The following is a 22,177-nucleotide window of genomic DNA, read 5'->3' on the forward strand; positions in this document are numbered from 1 at the left end:
GAGGGATTTTGCTCAGTGACACCAGTTAGAAATAATACAGTGAACAGAAGGGCTTATGGGCTCGAGCTACTAAACAGGGAACAGGAACTGACTTTTTTTTGCTCTTCATCCTTCGGAGAGCCAAATCTTACTGGAGTGTGGGCATCTGCACAGCACAGAACAAAGGTACCCAGAGCTTGCCATCTAAAATGGGGTGACACTAGAAATTAAGCAGTAATATCATTGTTTCCCTGAAAGCAATTCAGGATTAAACCCAAAGAGCTGATGTTGATGGGAAAGCTCAGCTCTGCCAAAGCTACAAAAATTAAAAGTGGGTCATGCTGCATCTGCTTTCCTTGCAAATTTGAGGGGGAGCCATGGGGTAAGTCACAGCTTGCATCGGTGGGGAAACCGGGGGATTGCACAGCCGTGAGAAGTCCCTGGGAGGAGTTCTGGATGGTGCTCCACTCTCCTTTTTCATGGTGCACTATATACTTCCCACGGTGCTGCTTCTACTCCAGACAGCTTTATAATAACTGCAGTGAATGGGACAAAACTCTTAAAATCCTGCCCCGCACTAGTCTCCTATCTAAACCATAAGACCGTTTAAGAGGCAGTTTAACAAGGGCTGGCCCGAGACAAATCATGTTATAAAGCAGTTTATTGGGACGCATGCCCTGTATTGTTAAACACAACTGTACAGAAGGCCTAAGTGAGACTGAAGGGGAGGGAAAAGAGGGCATGGTCACAATGCTGCTTTCATCTGGGTTTATAGAACCATCTGGGGAAGGGGCCTCCTAAATAATAAATCCTTGGCCCCAGGAATTCCAGCATTGTGACTGTGGTGCCCATCACAACTAGAACTTCACACCCAAAGTGTAGCTACAGCTCTGCTACTTCCCCTCAAGCACCAGGCCCTAACACAGAAGAGTGTCAGTTAGCCAGTACCAACATGGGACTCCTGACATGCAGTAGAGCAGCTTAGATTCTATCCAGTGTAGGACAGGGGTGCCAAAGGCACAGTGGGTTCACTACAGTATGTAGATTCGGATGGCTGAGGATGAAAGAACCTCAGCAGTATCTGTGGTGTACTGGAACTCACTCCCCCCCCCCCCCATCCCCCCTCCCAACCTGTTTCTAACACCACTAGGTTATCATTTCTGTTTGTTGCTGAGGCGGACATCTGAGCAAATACCATCACTGTACAAATCCATTGTGGCCACATATGTTTATCTGTTGCCTTCTCTCACTCACCTGCCTTTGGCAGCCCTCCACTATAATCAGTTTCTGCTGGGGTGAGGTGCGAGCAAAGACTATTTCTGAATGATTGATTAAGATCTCGTCCAGCTGCTCTGTGGTCATATCCTTAAGCTCCATTCCGTTAATTACAGCAGCTCTAGCATCCCTGTAATAGCCACAGGAATGCACAGTGAAACTCAGACATAAAGGCTTAGATGCAAACAATACATTCATTCAAACACTGTACTCAGTTCAGTGGGTTGGATGTGGCAGCAATAAGCAAGTCAATTTTAACTAGCCTTAGTCGTTTGTCAGCAGGAATTACTTGAAAGGCACCACAGAAATGCAAGGTATACTACAATTCCCTAGTGAAGAAAGTAGCAGTAGGCCCCATCAGTAGACCTTTCAAAAGAACAGAGAATGTGCTGTAGGAAGCAATGCTGTATTGGCTGGAAGAGGTAGAATGAGTTATCTTCTTCTTCTCTCACTGAATCATCAAAACTCCATTCAGCCTCAGTACATTTCAGAATAAACTAGATAGATGGTTCTGGGTCGAAGAGATGAATAGTTGAATGGATATCAGGGCTAGGAAGGTACCAAGAAGCAGGAGAGCAAAAAGTGACTGTTTCATAGAAACAAGTTAATACACACATAGGAGGAGAAGGAAAGGTTTCATTTCCAAATAGCTGCTTTCTGCCCTTACTGTTTATTGACTTGCTCGACTGGAACATTGAGGCGCTTGGCAATATCTTCAACGGTCTCGCTGTTGGCAGAAATGATGCCTACACTCTTGGCAATTGCTTTTGCTGTGATTGGATGATCGCCAGTGACCATGATAACCTGGTGAAGGGAAAAGTGCATTGAATGAGAAACTTAGGAGTAGCAGAAGGAAAGATGAACTGAAGTGGCTATTTTCCATCAAGAAATGGCTTTGGTTCTTTAGCATGCTGAGCATGCAGTCAGGTTTTCAAAGACATTCAGATTGTTGTTAGTAACCTGCTAACCCTATGTTAGCACCAGTCCCTAAGCCAAGTGACATTGGCCTGTTGAATTGAAAGTGAAAGGGAAGGCTTGGTTCAGGAAACCAGGGCCGTGCAGGGTCCTTCTCTAATTCTGATCTGCCTCACTCCTTCTCCTAAACAGAGGTAAGGTATTTATTTTTATATAGAATCATAGAATATCAGGGTTGGAAGGGACCCCTGAAGGTCATCTAGTCCAACCCCCTGCTCGAAGCAGGACCAATTCCCAGTTAAATCATCCCAGCCAGGGCTTTGTCAAGCCTGACCTTAAAAACCTCTAAGGAAGGAGATTCTACCACCTCCCTAGGTAACGCATTCCAGTGTTTCACCACCCTCTTAGTGAAAAAGTTTTTCCTAATATCCAATCTAAAGTACACTAATATATAAAGTACACTAAAGTACACTAATAATATATATAGTACACTAATAACCCCAAATGCTGTTTATATTGCTATTGAGTTGATGAGGACCAATACTGTAGAATAAAGAAGCTCTTTATATGAGTTTGCATTGTGTGTTGGAAACACTGATTAATATTGCAACGTAAAATAGGTCCTTGTGACATAAGGTATCATAGAAAACTGGGACACATGTCTATTCAACCTCTTAGGAGAGAAAGCTGCTTGGTAGCTAGCCTAGCAGCCTCAGAATGCCAGCAATTTACCCAGTATTGGGACAGCCTTCATTTTGCCCTAGGCCAGTTGCTTCAAAGGCTGATTTCCCTTTCCTTATCTAATATGCAATTGAAATTCACTCCCCTTGAGCTGAATATATACTTGAGGATGTCCTGGCAAGACAGCTAGGGAAGCTGTTGCTTAGCATAGACTAGAAAAGTTTTCTGCTTTTATGATCTAAATTTAGTTCTTCCCCTTTGTGAAGGATTTTTGTCACTCTTCCATGGTTTAGGGTGAATAATTCCAGCTCCAGAGATTCATTTATGTATTAGAAATGGGCCTGAGCTACAAAGTTGGATCTGGATCAACTTCTGCACTCCCCCAAATTTTGGAATCCTTTTGCATCTGGGGTTTTGGTTTCAGCCCATCTTTGCAATGGGCCAATTTACATTAAGTCCTCTTCATACCACGCTGGCAGTGTAAAGGAGACTTTAAGTGGGTGTAAATTTACTCCCAGGTTAATACCCCAGGCCAACATTAATGGTAGCTGTGAAAGATAATAAGACTTAAACTATCTCCTGAGATGTGTTTAATCTGAATACACTAAAATGCTACCATGATGCAGCAAGAACTTGAGGCTATAGCATGGGTGCTTTAGGAATCCCTTATGTAGAACTGCTGTGCTATTGACTGGCAGAAACCCTACCTTGATCCCAGCACTGCGGCACTTTGACACAGCATCTGGCACGGTGGAGCGAGGGGGGTCAATCATGGATAAGAGCCCTACAAAGCACAGGTTGGAAGTGGGGAAGTTCATGGAGTCTGTATCGAAGGGGTAGGTGTCTGGAAACTCATCCTCGGGCAGGTACAAATGGCAGAAGCCTGGAATGAAACCCAGTAGAGTAGTGTGAGAGCAGGGTGAAGGGGAAGGGTAAAAAGAGAAAGGGAGACCTGATACAGCATGGCTATTTGTTCTTCTCTGTGTTACACCACTGCATTTTAAAAAACAACCATGAAATGTCCTCTGTGGTGGAATTTTAATCCTTGTCCGTTGCATTAACGTTCCTTTACAGCACCAGCATTCAAAGCAATGTAGCTGGTACCTGTAGCAGAAATGAAGAGTGCTCTCTTCCATGTACCAGATACATTCATGATTCTTTATTTGCATGGTGCTAGTGCCTAAAGGTCAAGGCCCCCCACCCCCATAGTGCAAGCTACTGTCCCACGGTCCCTGCTGGAAAGAGTTTACAGCAGCGTTGATGTGGGTTAACCCCCTACTTATTTTGAGGGGGGGTTACCATTTCATCCATGAATGAGCAGGTAGTTTCTCTTCTTTCCTCTAAGACTGCACCCATTTTCAGCTGTCATTCCAAGACTGGAATGAGGATTGTCACATGTAATCCCATGCACACCTAATGCATCCATTATTATAACATCCAGTTGCCCAGGACTACTGGCGTTTAACTCAGTTTTAATTTCCCAGTTCCCTTCTCTATTGCAATCCATTTTCAGTTCCCTTTTGAACTCACCCAGCACTCTCTCTCCCAGGCCTCCCAATTCCATGTACGCTGTCTGGAAAGCCTCAGCCCTCTCTTTATCCAGTGGCTGTTCTTCGCCATTGATCATGATAGTGCTGCATCTCTCTAGGATCCTCTCTGGGGCTCCTTTCATCACCAGCAGGAAGCGTTTATCATTGGGGTCTTCAGTCTCATGGATTGAGAGCTGTGTGCACCATGAAGATGGAATGATTGAAACATTGTATGGTCCCCTTCAGTTTCCATCATAACCCACCAACAGCTAAATTCTGCCCTCAGATATGCAACCCCCACTGTGATGGCAATAGGAATTGGCCGTGCTTGTCTGACAGCAGAATTTGGCCATAAGAGTCCATTTAACTTGGAGCCAAGAAATATTTCTCCTCCTCTTTCTCACTAATGGTATGTTATCTCTTCTGAAGTGATAAATCTGGTCTTTGATAGAATGAAATACCTTGGTATAATGTCATATACCAGATCACTGTGTGATCGTAATAAAAATAATTAATCTTATTTTAATAATAAGATACAGGTGCCCAAACTTGGCCCAATCTTAGGCAGCACTTTCAACTTTCTCTGAGCCTGACAGCTGTCAATACTGTTATTTCCATAAAATGATGCAGATTGAATTCACCTTCATCTTTAATATGGAGACACTGTTTATAGAAACGATGAGTTCCTACATACAGTGCTCAAAGCAGCTTGGCCACACTGCATGGGCTACAGCTCCATTCCGTCTTTCATAATGTAACCGGAATTCCCTGGAACTAATTGCATGGCCTTGCATGAAAGTCCCAGCAGGGTAGCTGCCTCTATGGAAATACGTGGCTTTGGTTTTCTGAGCTTAAACTGTATAGGATATTGAATTTCTCCATTAATGTCACCATGTCCCAGGCACTAACACTGGGTTGGACAAAGATATGGATTGACTGGTTCATTTTCCAAAAAAGAAAGTCACACCTGGAATTTGTTAGTAGAATTGAAAGGAATTTCGGCCAGTTTTCTGTTCCGTTTTCTAATGCCCATTACATCACCCAAGATTACTTCAGCAAATTTCAGCAGGGCTGTTTCTGAGGCATCGCCCACCACAACTCTCTGTGCAGAGAAGAGCAAACATGTATTTTTAGTAGTAATACTTTTTCACTTTCATCCAAAGAGCTGAAATAACTTTACACACGTGTGTGATAGAAAGCATACTTTCTAATGTAGCTGTCACCCTGGCAGCAAAGCACCAAGCAATCAGTAGGAGAGATTATATTTTCCATCCTTCTCTTGAATTATGCCATGGGAGCATTTGGGTTGTATTGCTGTTGATTTTATTAATTGTGGTCTTTAGCGTAGTGATATTGAGCCATTCTTTAGGGTTGCTGTTGTGACAAAGCTACCGCAAAGAGATGAGATTTGCATTTCATTCCATGGAAGTGAAAGATCTGTGGCTGTTCTCTGCTCTGCTGGAAGCTTTATAAGTCTGCTCTGGGGCAAATGAATGTTCTACCCTCTTAATGTCAGTGCCTCGGTTTACCCAACTGTCAAGTGAGTTCCATTGCATGTCCCAGAATCAAGAGTAGAGCCCAGAAATCTGGAGTCCCCTGTTCCAATCAGAGTACAGCGTATAACAAATGCTCTACAAGGAAATAACTCAGAGCTCTTACCCTTGCTATGTTCTGATTAGTTTAGATTAATAGTGTGGAAAGACTATTCTTGATACTTGAGCTGTTTTTTGACTTAAATGATAATTGTTTTTGTCTGTTCCCACTTTATACTCCTTTCAAGGGTAAAGCAAAGAACACAAAAGTGATGGGAATTTTAAAATGAAAGGCAGCACTAAAAACAAAGACAAACTTTGCATGCAATCTTTTCAGTGGAAAAGAAATGAGCTAAGAAAGTAGCGGATACCTTCATTATTGGAACGTTCTCCTGTCCTGGTTTGAATTCGGCCCGATTGCAGAGTGTTACAATCTTTGATAAAGCTGCCCATGATTGAGAACTTTGATCAAAGGACTGGGCTGAAAAGAAGCAAAAAAACCAAACAAACATTGCAGCTTTTTAGATACTGGCTGTGGAATCCTTATGTTAAAGCAGCTGCAGGAGAAAACAGCCATTCGTATCAAATATTGGTATATAGAAATTCAAACCATGTCTTCCGCCATGCACACCACCCCTACCTCCCTACCAGTCCTGCTAGAGTTATTTTGGTCAAGACCCTTCGTTCGTTTAGTGCTGAAGAGAGAGGATGAATTGGTACTTCCTAGACTGAAGAATTCTATTTATCCAGAAAATAGCTGTAGGACAGGCTCCCTTCCCCCACCCCACACAATGTGCCTTAACCTGATTTAGTAAGGACCATCTCCAGGGGTGAGATTGGAGTTCAGGTTCCATTCAGTCCTTGCCATCTTGACTAAGATGGTCAACAAGGTGTGGGGGGGAGACTTCTCGTTACCAGCTGGATTGCTTTTTCTGATGTGGGTGCTTGTCCAGTGGGACCTGTCCTGAGTCCCACCAGCCAGTTTGAAGACAGTCCACGAAAGAGCCACCAGATGATGCAACTACAAGTCATCACCATCAGCCACAGCTAAATCCAGATTGACATCCACCTTGTGGCATGTCTAAGCCACGCTGTTGCCCTTCTCCAACTCCCATATATATTTACTTGTTTGTTCTTCACTGGTATCAGCCGCGTAGATCTGATCGTCGAACCAAAGATGGGCAACAGTCATCCTGTTCTGTGTGAGGGTCCCTGTCTTGTCAGAGCAGATGATGGAGGTCGAGCCCAGCGTTTCCACAGCTTCTAAGTTCTTTACCAGGCAATTCTTCTTTGCCATTCGCTTGGCTGTCAGAGACAAACTCACCTAGTGGAATGGGAGAATTTCAGCCCCCTGTTAGTGAGGTACCATTACAGTGAGCAATGTAATAAAGCCATGCACAATGCCATTCCATGGATGGTAATCGGAGCTTGTTTGAAATTTCAACTAAAACATTTTTTCAAGGGAAAAAAACTGAAAAATTCAGTAAAATTTTTATATTTTAAATGAAGAAAAAATGGGTTTTATTTTCCAAAAAACTTAGCCAAAAAGTTTTTTTTTTCAAAAGATTTTTGGTTTTTTGGGTTTTTTGGGTTGAAAATCCAGAAAATATTCACTGAGCTTTTTGGAAAAAAGTCCTGAAATTGTTTGTTAAAAAATGATATTTTTCAACCAACCATAGTCCTGCTAAAGCTGTAGGTCCTGATTCTGATCTCCATTATGTTCATGTAAATCTAGAGTAATTTCATTGATGCCAGTGAAGCTACTCCAGATTTATAATGGTGTAACTGAGATCAGAATCTGGCCTCTAGTTAGCAAATACTGCATCTGGCACTGAGGTTCATGTGTGGTTAGAGAAGACTACTGCCTTGATGATAGGAGGAGAGCATGACAGCCATTAGGAGAATATTTCAAGTAAAAGGTCTGGAATTTGGGAGAAGCTCGTAACTGCAAAGCTAATGGTAGCTGACATTACTACTAACTTTGTCATGATATTTCTGAGGTGACCATCACTGTGGTGTCCTAGTACTAATAATTATTATAGTTGTTTGTCACCAAAGATGACTGACAGTGGTTTCACATCTTGAGTATGGCTGTGGCTAAGACCACCGATGTGTGAGTGGCAGTGAAGTGCACAGGTAGCTCGATGCCGAGGAAGGGATTAGTATACTATTACTCATGGTACTCAGAATACTTTGCACTTCTTTAGTGCTGTCTATCTGGGGCTTTTGCAATGCTTATAACTGTTACTGCACTGAATCTTTCATACACACATGAAGTAGTAATACCCCCAATTTTACAGATGCGGAAATGGAGGCAAATAGAAGGGAAGTGGCTTGCTCAAGGTCATGTAGCAGGTCAGTAATGGGGACAGAAATGGTACCCAAGACTATATTAAAGGGTGTGTTGATGTGTACACATATGTACATGGGACTGTTGTGCTGAAGTCTTTGAGATTAAGGTCTCTGTTAATTCTGGAGTTCCCCATCTTGAATTGGGAAATTCCCAGCTCTGAAAAGATCTCTGTAAGGTCTTCTCAGGGCTGGCATGAGTTCACATGAGGTCACCTGTGAATACTTGATCTTGCAGCAGCTGTTACATCTGCTAGAAGATCACAAAAACTAGAGATAGCTGAACATGGTGATATTGGGTCGGGAGTTGAGTCTGGATTTTCCAAAACCTGGGCAGGTCCAAGGCCCCAAAGTTCATATGGATTGAAGTAAACAGTTCCATCCGTAGCCCATTTCTCAATAAGAGTGCACCCATTTTAATCCTAGCTCTACTAAGGGATTATGAGAATCGGGGATCCCCTGCTGTCAGCAGGACTGCAGGAACCTAGGACTTGGCCCTATGTTACTAGACCACCTTGTACTGTGATGCACACACTGACATGAACTCTGGTACAAGCAGAAGCAAAGCTGTATAATGCATGCTTATGGCTTATGTAGACTTACAGTAACTGTGGCTAGCAGTCCTTCGGGCACATTGGCCACAATGATGCCAATAAGAAAGATGATGGAGTCCAGAACCTTATATTTCATGGACACGGCAATGATGAAGAAGAGAACCCCAATAGAAACAGCCACTCCTGCCACAATATGCACAAAGTGCTCAATCTCAATAGCAATGGGTGTCTTCTCATTCCCAACTCCAGATGCCAGTGAGGCAATGCGTCCGATGATAGTGTGGTCCCCAGTGTTGATTACCATGCCAGTGGCAGTACCTGGAAGAAAAGAAGAGGTTATCAGCACAGTGTGGGATTGGTTCCCTAAGGAGAATTACAATTAGTAAAGAAATATAATATTACTGTAGCACCTAGGAGCTCATGTCCTAGACCCAGACCCCACTGTGCTATGAGTCTCGTGTGCAATATTGCCCTGATATTAGGGACCTTTGTCAACCTTTTATTTACAGGTACTTCACCACAGAAATGTCATCCATCTCAGAAATCTGGAGGGATTATTTACATAAGGGAAGGGCGGGTCTCGCAGTGTATTTTCATCAGTGTTGTTCATTAATGGTACTGCAGTAGCACTGTAAGGCCTCAGTCAACAATCAGGGACGCATTGTACAGAGTGCTAGACAAGCATAGTAAATAATTATATATATATGGCACTAAGTACTTTTTGTTTTCCCCTCTAAAAGAAAGAGCAACTTCCTCAAGCATCTGAAGCACTTCTTTATGGGCAGCTCTGACTTTACATGACTTAGGATAATGATGGGAAAGCCAAAAGCAAGGAGGAGTTGATCAGCTATTGCTTCTATCTAGCACCAGACCAGACAGCCACAAATACACGTCAGCTGTGAACTTAGGTAGAACTTAGGGCCAGCCCAGTACTTTGAGTTTTATTTTTGTTTGCATGGTGTGTTTCTTTTTTGTAATTGCCTATTTGTTTTTCTTTGTCCTAAAACTTTCTGGGGATTCCTGCAAAAAGCACTATTGAGAATTAATTAGGAGCAGGTATGATGTGGTGCCTATACACAAGCAGCTTCTTCAGCCCCGTCCTTCAGTCTGCAGGTTACCTTCCAGGCAGGTTGTAGAATAGAATGCAATGTTCTTAGTCTCCAAGGGGTTTTCATGGGTGAAGTCGCAGGAACGGCTTTGTGGTTCTGATTCCCCCGTGAGGGAGGAATTATCCACCTGTCAGTCAACAAAAGACACACTCATGTAGTTGGCAACCCTCGCGTTCGTACACCTGTAAGGAAGGGCTGAAGCAATTGTAGTGGTAGGTGGCAGGGATATGGTAATCAGAAGACTCTAATTGTGTTCCTGGTAGGAGAGTATGACAAAGCAAATGCCTCTATTATCATGGAGATCAAGTCAAACCAGTGTAGTGCCTACTGACTTGGAGGGAAGCATAACTCAAGTAGCTACCTCCAACGCTGCAGAGAGGTTTACTGGGTCAGTGCTTCCATTATTGCCCTGGGAAATAGCATTGGCAGGAGACTGGCTGGGGTATCATGATGCAGAGATGCTGCACTTGACTCTCCTTGGAGTGGAGATTTGTTATAAGTAATGGGCTTTTCTGTCCCATGTGCAGCATGTGCCACAGTGGACCTTCTGCACAGGCACAGCATACATGTAAAACCAAGGTTTCTATTGGCTGCTGAGTTGTCCTCTCTGTACAAATGGTCTCTCCTTTCTTGCAACCTCTCTGAAAAAAGTGGCATAAACGTCACATCTCCTTTTTCATCCCTACACATCCTAAAGCTGGTGTTTACCTTACACCCCTGAGCAAAGATCAGACGGATGTCAGCTGGGATCCGATCTCCACCTTTAATCTCCACCATGTCCCCCACCACCAGCTGCTCTGCAGACACTTCCTTCTTCTCTCCATCTCGGATGACAAGAGCTTGCTATGGGACAAGAGAACAACAAGAGTGTAACCAGTCCCACATCCTCCATGTCCTTCCTGTTTTCACCATGGGTGAAATTCAGCCCTGTGCAGAGAGCAGATACAAGGCCTGTGTACCACCTATCCCTGTTTTTGAGCTCTGCTCAGGGGCTGAATTTCACCCTTACTGGTTCCCCTTCGTTATACATCAGCATAATTCCTTTCTTCCTCATCATCTACTGAATTCCATGTAAGTCACCACTGAAAGATCACCAAGGTCAGCTGATAACACTTAGCACTTGGTATAGCACCTTTCATTCAAGGATCTCAAAGAGATTTACAAGGGAGGCAATACTATTGCCATTTCACAGATGGGTAAACACAGGCACAGAGGTTGTCACTTGCCCAAGATTATGCACCATGAGCAGCAAAATTGGGAATAGGAATGGGAGGTCTCCCTTGCTGTAATCATACTGCTGCCCAGCTCTCTTTGGTGAATTCTTTTTTAATTCAATTTTCAACCTGACAGAGCAGTAACTCCATATTATGCTGCAAGCTCATTGGGAGAGGTGCCTGTTAGCAATACATATTCATACAATGTCACATATGCTTGGCACTCTGGATAATTGTTAATGTTAGCCTGGGTTACACTAGTAAAACAAACTAAAGGATCTCATGTTTGAGTAAGAAAGAGGATAAATTGCCCAAGACTGATCTGGACCCTTCTGGTGAAGGATGGAGTTTGGAGAAAAATTAGTTCCCAACTCTTTGTATTCTAAGACTGGATTCTGCTTCTCATCCACCGAAAGCCCTGGGTGCTGAATTCTGTTATGGGAATACCATGAGCAAAGCCACTATTGAGGGAAAAGGGAAACTTAATTCTCCCTTCGCTATTAAAGAGGGTGCCCACTCTAAATACAGGCCATTGAGGCCAGTTTTGTGCCATTAATACATTTAGTATCTTCAACCTCCAACTGTTTCGATCCCTTGCTCTTCAGAAACAAAGAGGAAGGTTGGCCACTCACCTGTGGAATCATTTTACTGAAGCTGGCCATGATGTTGGTACTTTTAGCCTCTTGGTAGTAAGCGAAGATACCAGTGAGGATGACAACCAGTGCGAGGACTACTCCCAAGTACAGCTGACCAATAAGAGAAATGATTCCAGTTAGTTTAAAAACAACATTTACTGTTGTTCCTGGTACAAATCATAATTACACAATTTGATAAAATAAACTCTTCAGCCAAAGGTGGAACTAGTTTAACTGGTTAAGAGAAAATTTGGAATTCTACTGTCTGCTCTTGCATGTTAATAAGCAGTAAGGACCAAAATGGCTCCTCAAATGACAAACTAGGATTTTAAGAGTTTTCATAAGAATCTCATCTGAATGGAGGCCAAGCCAGCTGTTTGGGGGTCAGGGTGGAAACACATGATTAGAAGGCCAGAGGTGAACTACAGCCTTCTACTTCACTACTAGGTGAAGACTGGATGCTCATCCAAACTTTTGAATCTTTTGAGTTTAGAAGTCAGGCTCCAGAGCTCACAGGAATAAGTGCTTTCAGGAGAATTCCAGTAATTCCTGGAAACCATTGGATTGGGAATAGTAACTGAATAGCCTTATGATACTTTATTATTTCTTCATCCGACAAAGAATACTGAAAGCACCTACGTGACTTTTGAAAATGGAACTTAGGCTTCTAAATCCTTTAGGTGCTTTTGAAATTTTACCCCAAACCAGAAGATGCAGAGGCCACCATAAAAATGAACAAACCCCCACCACGTTTAAGCTGTGTTTGTTTGTTTTGTGTCTTCAAAACCCCATCTAGCCTAATCTCCAAAATAAAACAAGAACTGCAACCAACCCACCAACCAGAACCAGACAAAGAGAACATGCTCCAAGGAGAGTTTTTACCCCAAAAGAGGAGAAGAGTCAGACTCCATAAAGTCCATTAGGGACTTCACTGTTGCAGTTGAAAGTGCTTAGATACTATGGTGATGGGTGGCAGTACAAAAGCCTAAGATAGATAAAGAGAGAGCAGACAGAGTATACCAATAAATCTGTCATTTATTGGAATAATTTAGTACTGAAGTAGGAGGATTGGAGACCCCAGCTCTCTAAAAAGCCCTACCAGACTATAAAGAGATGATGACCAGATAGCTGGCACAGTACTTACATTGTCAAATGCTGAAGCAACACCTTGAGCAACCTGAATCCCGAAGGCAATCCAGCAGAGCAAAGCCCCCACCCATAAGAGGATCGAGAACCCTCCCACCATCTGCTTGAGGAACTTAATGATTTCAGGAGTGGATTTAGGAGGAGTGAGAGCGTTGGGACCATCTCGGGCCAGAATCTCTGCTGCTCTTGCACTAGTGAGCCCCTGCAAATGCAAAAAACATTGTAAACATTGAGTCGGACAATACAGACTTCATATTCAAAACCTGAAACTTTGCCTTTCTCTCTTTTTCCCCTAGGACATGGGGGTTTGATTATCCATAGTCTATGACCTTATATTTTCAAGGTGCTTTCATACCTAAGTATTGTTAATGCCAAGATGTGCATGTGCATCCCCCATGGGGGTCAATAGGAAGTCAAGTCCCATGGACTTCCACTAATCACCTCTTGAAGTCCCTTTCAGCACAACATTTCTATGATTCTGTATTGTTTTACTGATGCCATCTGTTTAGATTGAGACCTATCTGACTCTGAATACCGGGTCCAAACTCCCTCAGACTCTGGGAAAGTTTAGATCAGGTCCAAACATTGGGTTCAAGCTTTCCAATAGTGTTGATTTAAAATACTCAGAAATTTCTTTAAACTTCAGAGATATTCATATCAAAATCCAGATCTGAATCACTCTATCTGGGCTGATCTCTGTTTTCAGTATCTATTGTGAGTTACTACATCCTGCCTATAAAATGTTTTGTTTTAATAATGACGGTGGGGCTCTTACAAAGCCAGCTGATATCAATGTTTTTCCACTGAGCTCAGCAGGTTTTAGATCAGGCCACATATGAACTAAGGATATTTGATTCATACTGTTCCTTGCTCATATCTTACTCACTCACCTTGCTGATATTTGTAGTGTACTTTTCCTCCAGCTCTTCTTTGCTGAGTTTGTGGTCATCCTGAAGGCCAAAAGAAAAAGACAAAAGAAGTGAGCAGACTGTCTTAAAGTTGAAAGTGGGTCTGAAAAATTCAGTATGTCTGGGGTTGAAGAGCACTAGAATTGCCCTGGGTTCTTGGTGACTGGTCCAGCTGCCAGTATATGGTAGTATGCATCAAAGAGTGGTGGTAAATGCTTAATCCTGCAAAGAAAAGCAAGAGCCACTCCCGTAACACACACAACTAATTATGCAGGGCTGCATACTTGGAAGATGGAGTGGGAAATTCCTCTTTCATGGTTGGTTTCAGAGTAGCAGCCGTATTAATCTGTATCCACAAAAAGAAAAGGAGTACTTGTGGCACCTTAGAGACTAACAAATTTATTTGAGCATAAGCTTTCGAGAGCTACAGCCACGAGTACTCCTTTTCTTCTTTCATGGTTGCAAGTCATCCATCTTCTTAGACACGAAAGCATAATTTCTATTTTGAAAAACTTGAAACATCAGACACAACAGTGTTGGGAAGCCATCTATATACAAAAATAGACACAGGGCAATCTTTTGGCTTAGCATGAAACGCTGAGAGTAGAGATGGTCAGGGAATGTTTTTTCTCAAACCCCCCTTCCCCTCCCACAAACAGTTTTTTAACAAAATTTCAATTTTTTCTGAGCAGCTGTAGCCGAAGAGCTAGGACTTCTGGGTTCTAATCCCAGCTCTGCCATTTACTCATGGTGTGACCTTTTACAAGTCTCATCACCTCTCCATCTATCCAAATGAGAAACGGGTGTCACAACAAATATCAGCCGCACAGGGGTGTTGTGTGTCTTAACTGGTCTTTTTGTAAAGTGCTTTGAGCTTGTCAGGTTTTAAAAGCTAGTGGAGTGCAAATTAGCATTGGGAAATGGTGTCCACATTTTTCTGGCACTTCTGTAACTCCCTCTCCACCCAGCCTCCTCCACACACCGCAGGGTATGTCTACATGGCAATCTGAGGTGTGACTGCAGCAGAGCCCTGCAACCTGACAGGACCTGACTCCAAGTGTGAGGCTCGGGTCAGTTCAGAAAACAACCTGACCCTCTCGGTCTCAGGTCAGCTCTCCTCCTCCTGCCTGTAGGGTTGGCGCGGCAAGGGCTACGTGCCCCGCTCCTGCTGGCCACCACCACTTGGCTGTGCTGTGCACACCGAGGAGTTAGTGCCTCTCGTTCTGCAACACGCACACAGTGCAGCAGGGGGCAGAAGTGGGGCACGCAGCCGCCGGCGCACATGGCCACTGCTATGCCAACCCCATGGCCAGTAAGTGATGGCAGCGCTGACTCAGGTATGGGGGGAAGATTTAGGGTCAGGGCAGAAGACGACTTGACCATCTCAGGCTTGGGTCCGGTTGGGTGGACTTCAGTCTGAGGAAGCCTCTGAACCCCGCCTAGTGCTCTAGAGGCGTACTCAAGCGGCTAGCTCGTGCTCATGCGTTTTCACCATTACTGTTACACCAGGCTAGTTCAATCGAAGCTAGCTCAGGTGTGCCTGCACATCCTGCAGTTACACCTCCGATTGTAGTGTAGACGTATCCTGTGTGACGCTGGTTGTGATGAATAACTCTGCTTCGTTTAGATAAGATAACTAATCTTAAAATCCGCTGATACTGTAGGCCTCAAAACACTAAGCACTGTAGTCAACATGCTGAATTAAGAAGTGCTACAGTGTCTGTGTGTGTCCTAAAAATTGTTGCCCTTATCTGATAGGAATGGGGTCTGAACTGTAGCAGTAACATGTCTTGTATGCAGTCATGCAGTGCAGTCTTCTCGCCAGAAGCAGCAGGTTATTACCATTGGTAGAAAATGGTGGTTGTAGGGGGAGACTTGAGAACTTTTCCCCTGAAATGACATCCCATGAGTTTAATGCACTTGATTAAATGCAGGGTGTAGCTGCAGAGATGGGAATTGGATTGAAGGAAGGAGGAAGTACAGAGTTCAAACAGGTTTCAGAGGAACAGCCGTGTTAGTCTGTATTCGCAAAAAGAAAAGGAGTACTTGTGGCACCTTAGAGACTAACCAATTTATTTGAGCATGAGCTTTCGTGAGCTACAGCTCACTTCATCAGATGCATACTGTGGAAACTGCAGAAGACATTATATGCACAGAGACCATAAAACAATACCTCCTCTATTACCAGCAGGAGAGTGGGGTGGGAGGAGGTATTGTTTTATGGTCTCTGTGCATATAATGTCTTCTGCAGTTTCCACAGTATGCATCCGATGAAGTGAGCTGTAGCTCACGAAAGCTCATGCTCAAATAAATTGGTTAGTCTCTAAGGTGCCACAAGTACTCCTTTTCTTTTAGAGATCAAACAGATACCATTCAGGAAACAGTATGGGAGTTTTAAATGCTTACTGTAAAGGGATGTTCTCAGGGTTAGCAAACAGGTCAGACAATCCATTAACATGACAGCAGTTTTCCCCCAGTTCCCCTCATAACAGCATAATTTAAAAAGAGTAGGAGGGGCTGCGAAGTTAATGTGTTGGAAAACTAGAACAAACTGACTGTCATTCTGCAGGAACAAAACATTGCATAGATATCTTCTGCATGTATGTTCAGTCAGCCCTGACCCCTGTGCCCAGGAAGTACACTGATCGCTACAAGCGCACTGCTCAGATACATGGCTCACAATAAAGTTGGCACCTCACACGTTTGACCCTTGTGTATGAATCCATGGGTTGCTAGGGTTAAATATGGAATATTGGGGGAAGGAGAGAGGATGGCTTTTTTTTTCAATTCTATGTGGTGATAATTCTTTATTTTCCATAAATAGCACCTTTCAGAGCTTGCAAACTTTAATTGGGCCTCACAATACCCCCATGAAGTAGGCATATAGCCATTTTACATATGGGGGAACCGAGTCACAGTGAGGTTTATGTGGCCAAGGACCCCAATGAGTCAGATGGCACCCCCACAAATCCTTTAACTATACTTTCTTCCTTTTCAGGACTATAAAAGGCAGAACTTACATCAGAGGTGTTAAAATATGACAGTTAGTGAGATTATTAATGTTTCCATCTTATCCTGTTGGAAATCTAGTTTATTGGGGTGTAATTGTTATTTAATTGTATTACAATAGAACTGAAGCACCTAGGTCATGGATCAGAGGTCCATTGTGCTAGGCATGGTAGAAACATAATCCAACAGGAATTTTGTGGACTTCATTTTGGTTTTGGAGAGAAACATGGGATAAAATTTTCAGAAATGCACAAGTCCCACTTTCAAAGTGACATGGGCACCAGAGAGCCTAAATCCTGTTGAGGTTTGGTACCTAATTCACTTTTGAAAATGGAACGTAGGTTCATAAATCACTTCAGAACTTTTGATAATTTTACCCATAGTGTGTACTCTGAACTCAATCTTAGAAGCCAAGAACTCTCAAGTTCTCATCTCAGCTCTGCCACACTGACTCTCTGTCGCTTTGGCTGCGTCAATTAACTTCTCTGTGCCTCAGTTTCTCCATCAGTAAAATAAAAATAATGAAAATAACACTCCTTCACTTCACTGGGGGGAGTGGGGTGGATATTGAGAATCAATTACTTGGTGTTGGTAAAGACCTTTGAAAGATTAAAAGCACCACGGAAATACAGCTATTAGTGGAATCCTTGGAAACACGTTTGTGGGAACTCACTGCCCTTTGAAGGTTCTGTAATAATGCCTAGCTCTTATCTCATACTTTGCACCAGTAGATTTCAGATCACTTTATAAAGGAAGTCAGTATCCTTATTCCCATTTTACAGGTGGGGAAACTGAGGCAAAGAAAGGGGGGAAATAACTTGCCCCAAGTCACCCAGTAAGCCACTGTCAGAGCTCGGAATAGAACTCAGTTCTCCTGAGTCCTAGCCCAGAGCTCTAGAAACTAATCCACTCTGCAATCTTTCAGCCTGAAAAAGTTGCACTTCAATCTGGTACACATTTTTAAGACCTATTACCAGCTTCTGAACTGAGAGGTCTGGCTTCTGGCTTTCTATCTTTCTGTCAGTCTGCTCTGTGCCAATGGAACCTTACCCAAAGAGGTGACGGTGAAATCCTGCTATAACCACTTCACCTAGGAAAATGCAGACCTGTTGAGAAGTGCTGGGAATAAAGGAGATACTGTTCCTACACCAGCTAATTTCTACAAGAATCATTCTGTTTATACAGGTCAGTTTGATCCTGCATCATCAACAGGAGCAAGATTAGGCACCCCACCCTTCACCCCCCCCCCCCCCAAAGGACACTCACCAAGTCCAGTTCTTTCTTAAGGTCTTCTGTCTTCTTGCTTTTTTTCTTGTTACCTTTCAGATCTTTGTACTTTTCCTCTTCATCTTCCTTGTCTGTTTTCTCCAGTTCCCGTGCGCCATGGATCTCAACTGAGTAAATGTCAGACCTTTTCTAGAATCAGAAATGAGAAGGCAAGTTACATCTAACTGGTCTTATTATGCTTCATGTCGCCATGTGATCATAAGGTACTGTAGTTAACGGGAGTCAGGGAAGTACTGTGCCTCGTCAGGACCTCTAAGTTTTCCCTATTTTAGAGGTGGATGCAGCCTCTTCCTCCTGGGAACCTGATAGTTCCTGGTGCTGTCCTCTACCTGAAATTTCTATAGTATTAACGTACACTGTGCCAGCTACAGCCAGATCGTCAGCTGGTGCAAATTGTCATAGATCCATGGACTTCAGTAGAGATATGGCAATTTAGGTGAGTTTGAGGATCTGGCCCTTAGAGTAAAAATATTGCTCAAGATCCATTGCCAATGCAACTCACTCAAAAATCATGAGTCAGGTCCCAAATAAGTCATTAGATTGCCTTTAAAATCATGAAATTTAAAAAATAATAAAATGTGGGATCTTTTTTATTTAACTTCTGCTGTTGGCGTATTTAGGATTTGTGATTTCATGTTTAACTTTTTTAATTTCCCAAATAGAAGCTAAGATTTCATATTCACCTGACTCCAGGAGCTTGTACTTTAAGAAAAAAACCCTAATATTGTCACACTCATGACAAAATCATGCCATTTAGCAGCACTGTCTAATTGGCCTCTCAGTCATATAGTGATACCCTGAGGCAAAAACTGCACTCACTAGTTAGAGTCATCCTCTTGTTCACAGAATCCTGGGAGATCTCTGCTTCCTTGTGCACAGAGCACAGAACAGATCCGGAGCTGGTGAACTGTTAGCCCAGTTTTTGCCAGTTCTCTGCAGGGTCTATTCAGTAGTTAAATAGCAACCCCCAGAGTAAAGAAGCTGGCAATCCTATTTAACTGCATTAGATTTATTGATAAGCTATTTTCTTCTGCTGCCTCCTCACCATAAGCTAATAGCCCAGACTTAAGGGCAGGCTTCCTGTGTTGTTAATTCACCGGTTTCTATAATCATAATTCCAGATCATAATTATTCTGTAAACTGCATGCCATTCCTTGGAAGAGTTATTGGCTGACCCCATTCTCACTGGATTCCTTTGGGATTAATCTTTTGAGTTTCAGACTGAATCATACTTATTGACTGAACTTCAGGTAGTGGCTTGTTCTACTTGGCTATGTTTGTATACAATGGGGATCTAATACATATATGCAGACTTCTGCAGGACACTTTTCCATGTTGGGACTTCCACACTGACAGAAGCAGATTTGTTTAAACCCAAACATTTTAATTAAAAAAAAAACAAACAAAGCCAAACAGCTGAAATAATGGGTGTGTATATCATCTGATAAGCACATCAGAAAATATTAATTCCTATGTTTCTGAACTAAAAACTACCCAAAATAACCACATTTCAACCCCTAAGTGCACTTGAGTGTGAGGAATGCTGCAATTTTGACCAATTTTGTTTTTGGAGGTGCATGGGGGGTGAGGAAGGGGGCAGGTGGGAGGAGGCAGTGGGGAAGAAGTTTTCCCCATGGATATTTTAGGAGTTGAATTCCCAGAACAACCACTTCTAGGGCATTTCAGTTTGTTTGATCATAGACATCCCAGATAAAGGCTTTCTGTTATGAGGAGTTCTCTCTGCTGCTTTTCCAAAGATACACAAGCTGGGGTTATCTATCGGAGTTACCTTTTTCGCTCTCATCCTTCTCCACCTTCCTTTCCCCATCCCACCAAAAATCTGCTCAGCTTTTCAAGTCTCCGTGAAGAGAGGAAACCAGGACACAACTCTATGGACTATAGTAACTTTAGCAGACATAGGAGAGAAGATTCATGGAGATAAGTAAAAGCTAATGAATTGTTCTGTCCTCCTATGCAAGATCTCCTTTTAGTTCCCAAAGAGGTTTTGGGGTTCCTCCTTTTAACCCTGAATTCTCAGATCTTTTCATATTGGCTTGATCCTTCATCCATTTGCAAAGGAGACATTCTCAACAGTATTTCCCCTATCTATTTGATCTCTCTGATCTGTTTGGGTTTAAAACACTTAGCATTAGAACTGTTCACAAAGACAGAGTGAAAGACAGAAACCTCTTTGGATCTCCCATCATTATGAAACACAATAACCTGCATTTCTGACCTATTTTTCTCCTGCCTTAGCAGGCATGTATACAGCAAACCATTTCAAACATACATACATTTTTAATTTATCAAATAAATTCTATTTCTTAGAGCTTAGCAGAAGAAACCAGATGTTTATATAGCTGTTTCAGTGAATGCTCACTCACCTTTCCCATTTTTGTGAGCTTATTCCTTCCCTGCTCTAGTGGAGCAATGGATCTCCCAGGCAGGATGATATATACCGAGGTAAGGTGCTTGGATGAAAAGGAAAAGTGATGTGAACACACAGGATGCAAGTAGCTCAGGATCGTTTGTGACTGTCAGAGTGCAAGAGCTCGCAGGGGTTGTAGCCTCTTTCCAACTAGAAAGCCAATGTTAGCTGGAATCCTCCCCACACTTAGGCATCCTTCAGGCAGGACAGGTTTGCCTTCCAAAGCCTGTGGGAGAGGGTGCTGTTTATGTCCCTTTATAAATAAGCACTTGCTCTGCCACTCCTCCCCTCCTCTTTCAGATCCAGCCCATCTTCTGCTTCACCTGCAGTAGGGTGGAAAAATACCACAGTAATGGGCATGTGGGTTTCAGGTCAAATAGCTTCTAATTATTCCTTTGCAATGTTTGCTTCCAACTGAGGAACAGGTACATTATTCACCTTGTTAAAAGCAATGAGTTTCCTTCAGAGATTCGCCAGCATTGACCTCCTGCAAATGATTTCCGGGTGTCTTCAAAACATGTGGTGGGGCAGAGAGGGTGTGAGCAACATTTGCCGTTTACACTCCTTTAAGTGATCTGACGTGTAGTATCTGCATGGGGTCTCTAAAAATAACATCGCTGTGCCATTCAGGTACCAACATGATAGGTGCTATCTATTCGGTCAATAACTCTGGATTGTAATATCATGGGGGGGGGGGGGGGGAAAGTGCTCCTTTAAAAGTTTGTACTTTGACTTTTCTGTTCTTGGTGTAGATTGGGTGTGTTTGCTCTGATTTTTAACCTGAGGTTGTAAAAAAGAAAGGCAGCTGCTGCCCAGGGCTTTCTAAGTAAGTGCAGTTACCAGAACAGGATAATTTTTGTAAGTGTTTATCTTGCATCAGTCACAAGCTCTCCAAGTGAAATACCTTATGCTCCGAGAGAAGATTTATGAAACTTCTTATACTTCTATTCTGCACGTAGGAATGCATGCATGCCATGCATCCACGTCTGGAAATTCTAACAAGCAGTGTCCGTTGGTCTGCACATGCTCAGTAGGTCTCCTCGTGCTCCTGACCGAGGGCATAAGAAGCAGTGCGGGCTGATGTCTCTTCAGTTCCTTCATACCACTGCTGACCAGAGTTGAAATCCTATGTCTGTAGATTTCTGCAGTTTTTCTGATAGAACCTGTAAATTGATTTGTAGATAGTTTTATACTTCATAGCTTTTATATTAGTACAGCTAGAGTTTTATAGTATAGTTAATATACCTCATTTTCCCCCGTAGTGGGGACTCCCTGCCCATGGTCTGGGACTATGCCCAGAATCCCGGTGTTCAAGAATTGTATCTCCTGCCCTTGCACCTTCTCTGTGAGTGAGGATCACAAACACTGCCTCTATTGCTTGGGTGAGATGCATATCTCTGCAAAGTGCAGTATTTGTTGCTCTTGAGTTTCATCTAAGGAAACACCTTATGGAGAAGGCTATAAGGCTCCATACTGATTCAGGCCAGGGAGATCCCCTGTTCATTGGCCTCAACAGATGAGGAGCACCCCCACTTCCCCAAGTATGAGCTTAGAAGCGGAGTCTGGAGCTCCTAAGCCCAAGGACTCTTCCTCCAGGGCTTTCTGTGAGAGTACATGCACACTCACA

General features: G+C 43.0%; 1 protein-coding gene and 1 long non-coding RNA gene across 2 annotated transcripts in view; one reads left to right on the top strand and one right to left on the bottom strand.

Annotated features, from left to right (window-relative positions):
- Positions 1-20,795, bottom strand: part of ATP12A (ATPase H+/K+ transporting non-gastric alpha2 subunit) — a 28,159-nt gene extending 7,364 nt beyond the window's left edge. Inside the window, exons 1-15 of the mRNA XM_048827550.2 lie at positions 20,507-20,795; positions 18,102-18,251; positions 13,809-13,868; positions 12,917-13,120; positions 11,770-11,883; positions 10,632-10,766; positions 9,933-10,050; positions 8,864-9,132; positions 7,037-7,235; positions 6,283-6,392; positions 5,347-5,481; positions 4,381-4,573; positions 3,558-3,733; positions 1,922-2,058; positions 1,234-1,384 (exon numbers count right to left, since the gene is read on the bottom strand). Coding sequence (XP_048683507.1) covers positions 1,234-1,384; positions 1,922-2,058; positions 3,558-3,733; positions 4,381-4,573; positions 5,347-5,481; positions 6,283-6,392; positions 7,037-7,235; positions 8,864-9,132; positions 9,933-10,050; positions 10,632-10,766; positions 11,770-11,883; positions 12,917-13,120; positions 13,809-13,868; positions 18,102-18,251; positions 20,507-20,515 — 2,160 coding nt within the window. The 5' untranslated portion in view covers positions 20,516-20,795. The remainder of the gene's footprint in view (positions 1-1,233; positions 1,385-1,921; positions 2,059-3,557; positions 3,734-4,380; positions 4,574-5,346; positions 5,482-6,282; positions 6,393-7,036; positions 7,236-8,863; positions 9,133-9,932; positions 10,051-10,631; positions 10,767-11,769; positions 11,884-12,916; positions 13,121-13,808; positions 13,869-18,101; positions 18,252-20,506) is intronic.
- Positions 1-22,177, top strand: part of LOC142069806 (uncharacterized) — a 54,629-nt gene that overhangs the window by 13,166 nt on the left and 19,286 nt on the right. The gene's annotated exons all lie outside the window — the stretch shown is intronic.

This window comes from Caretta caretta, chromosome 22, assembly GCF_965140235.1.
Source record: "Caretta caretta isolate rCarCar2 chromosome 22, rCarCar1.hap1, whole genome shotgun sequence".
Taxonomy (NCBI): domain Eukaryota; kingdom Metazoa; phylum Chordata; order Testudines; family Cheloniidae; genus Caretta; species Caretta caretta.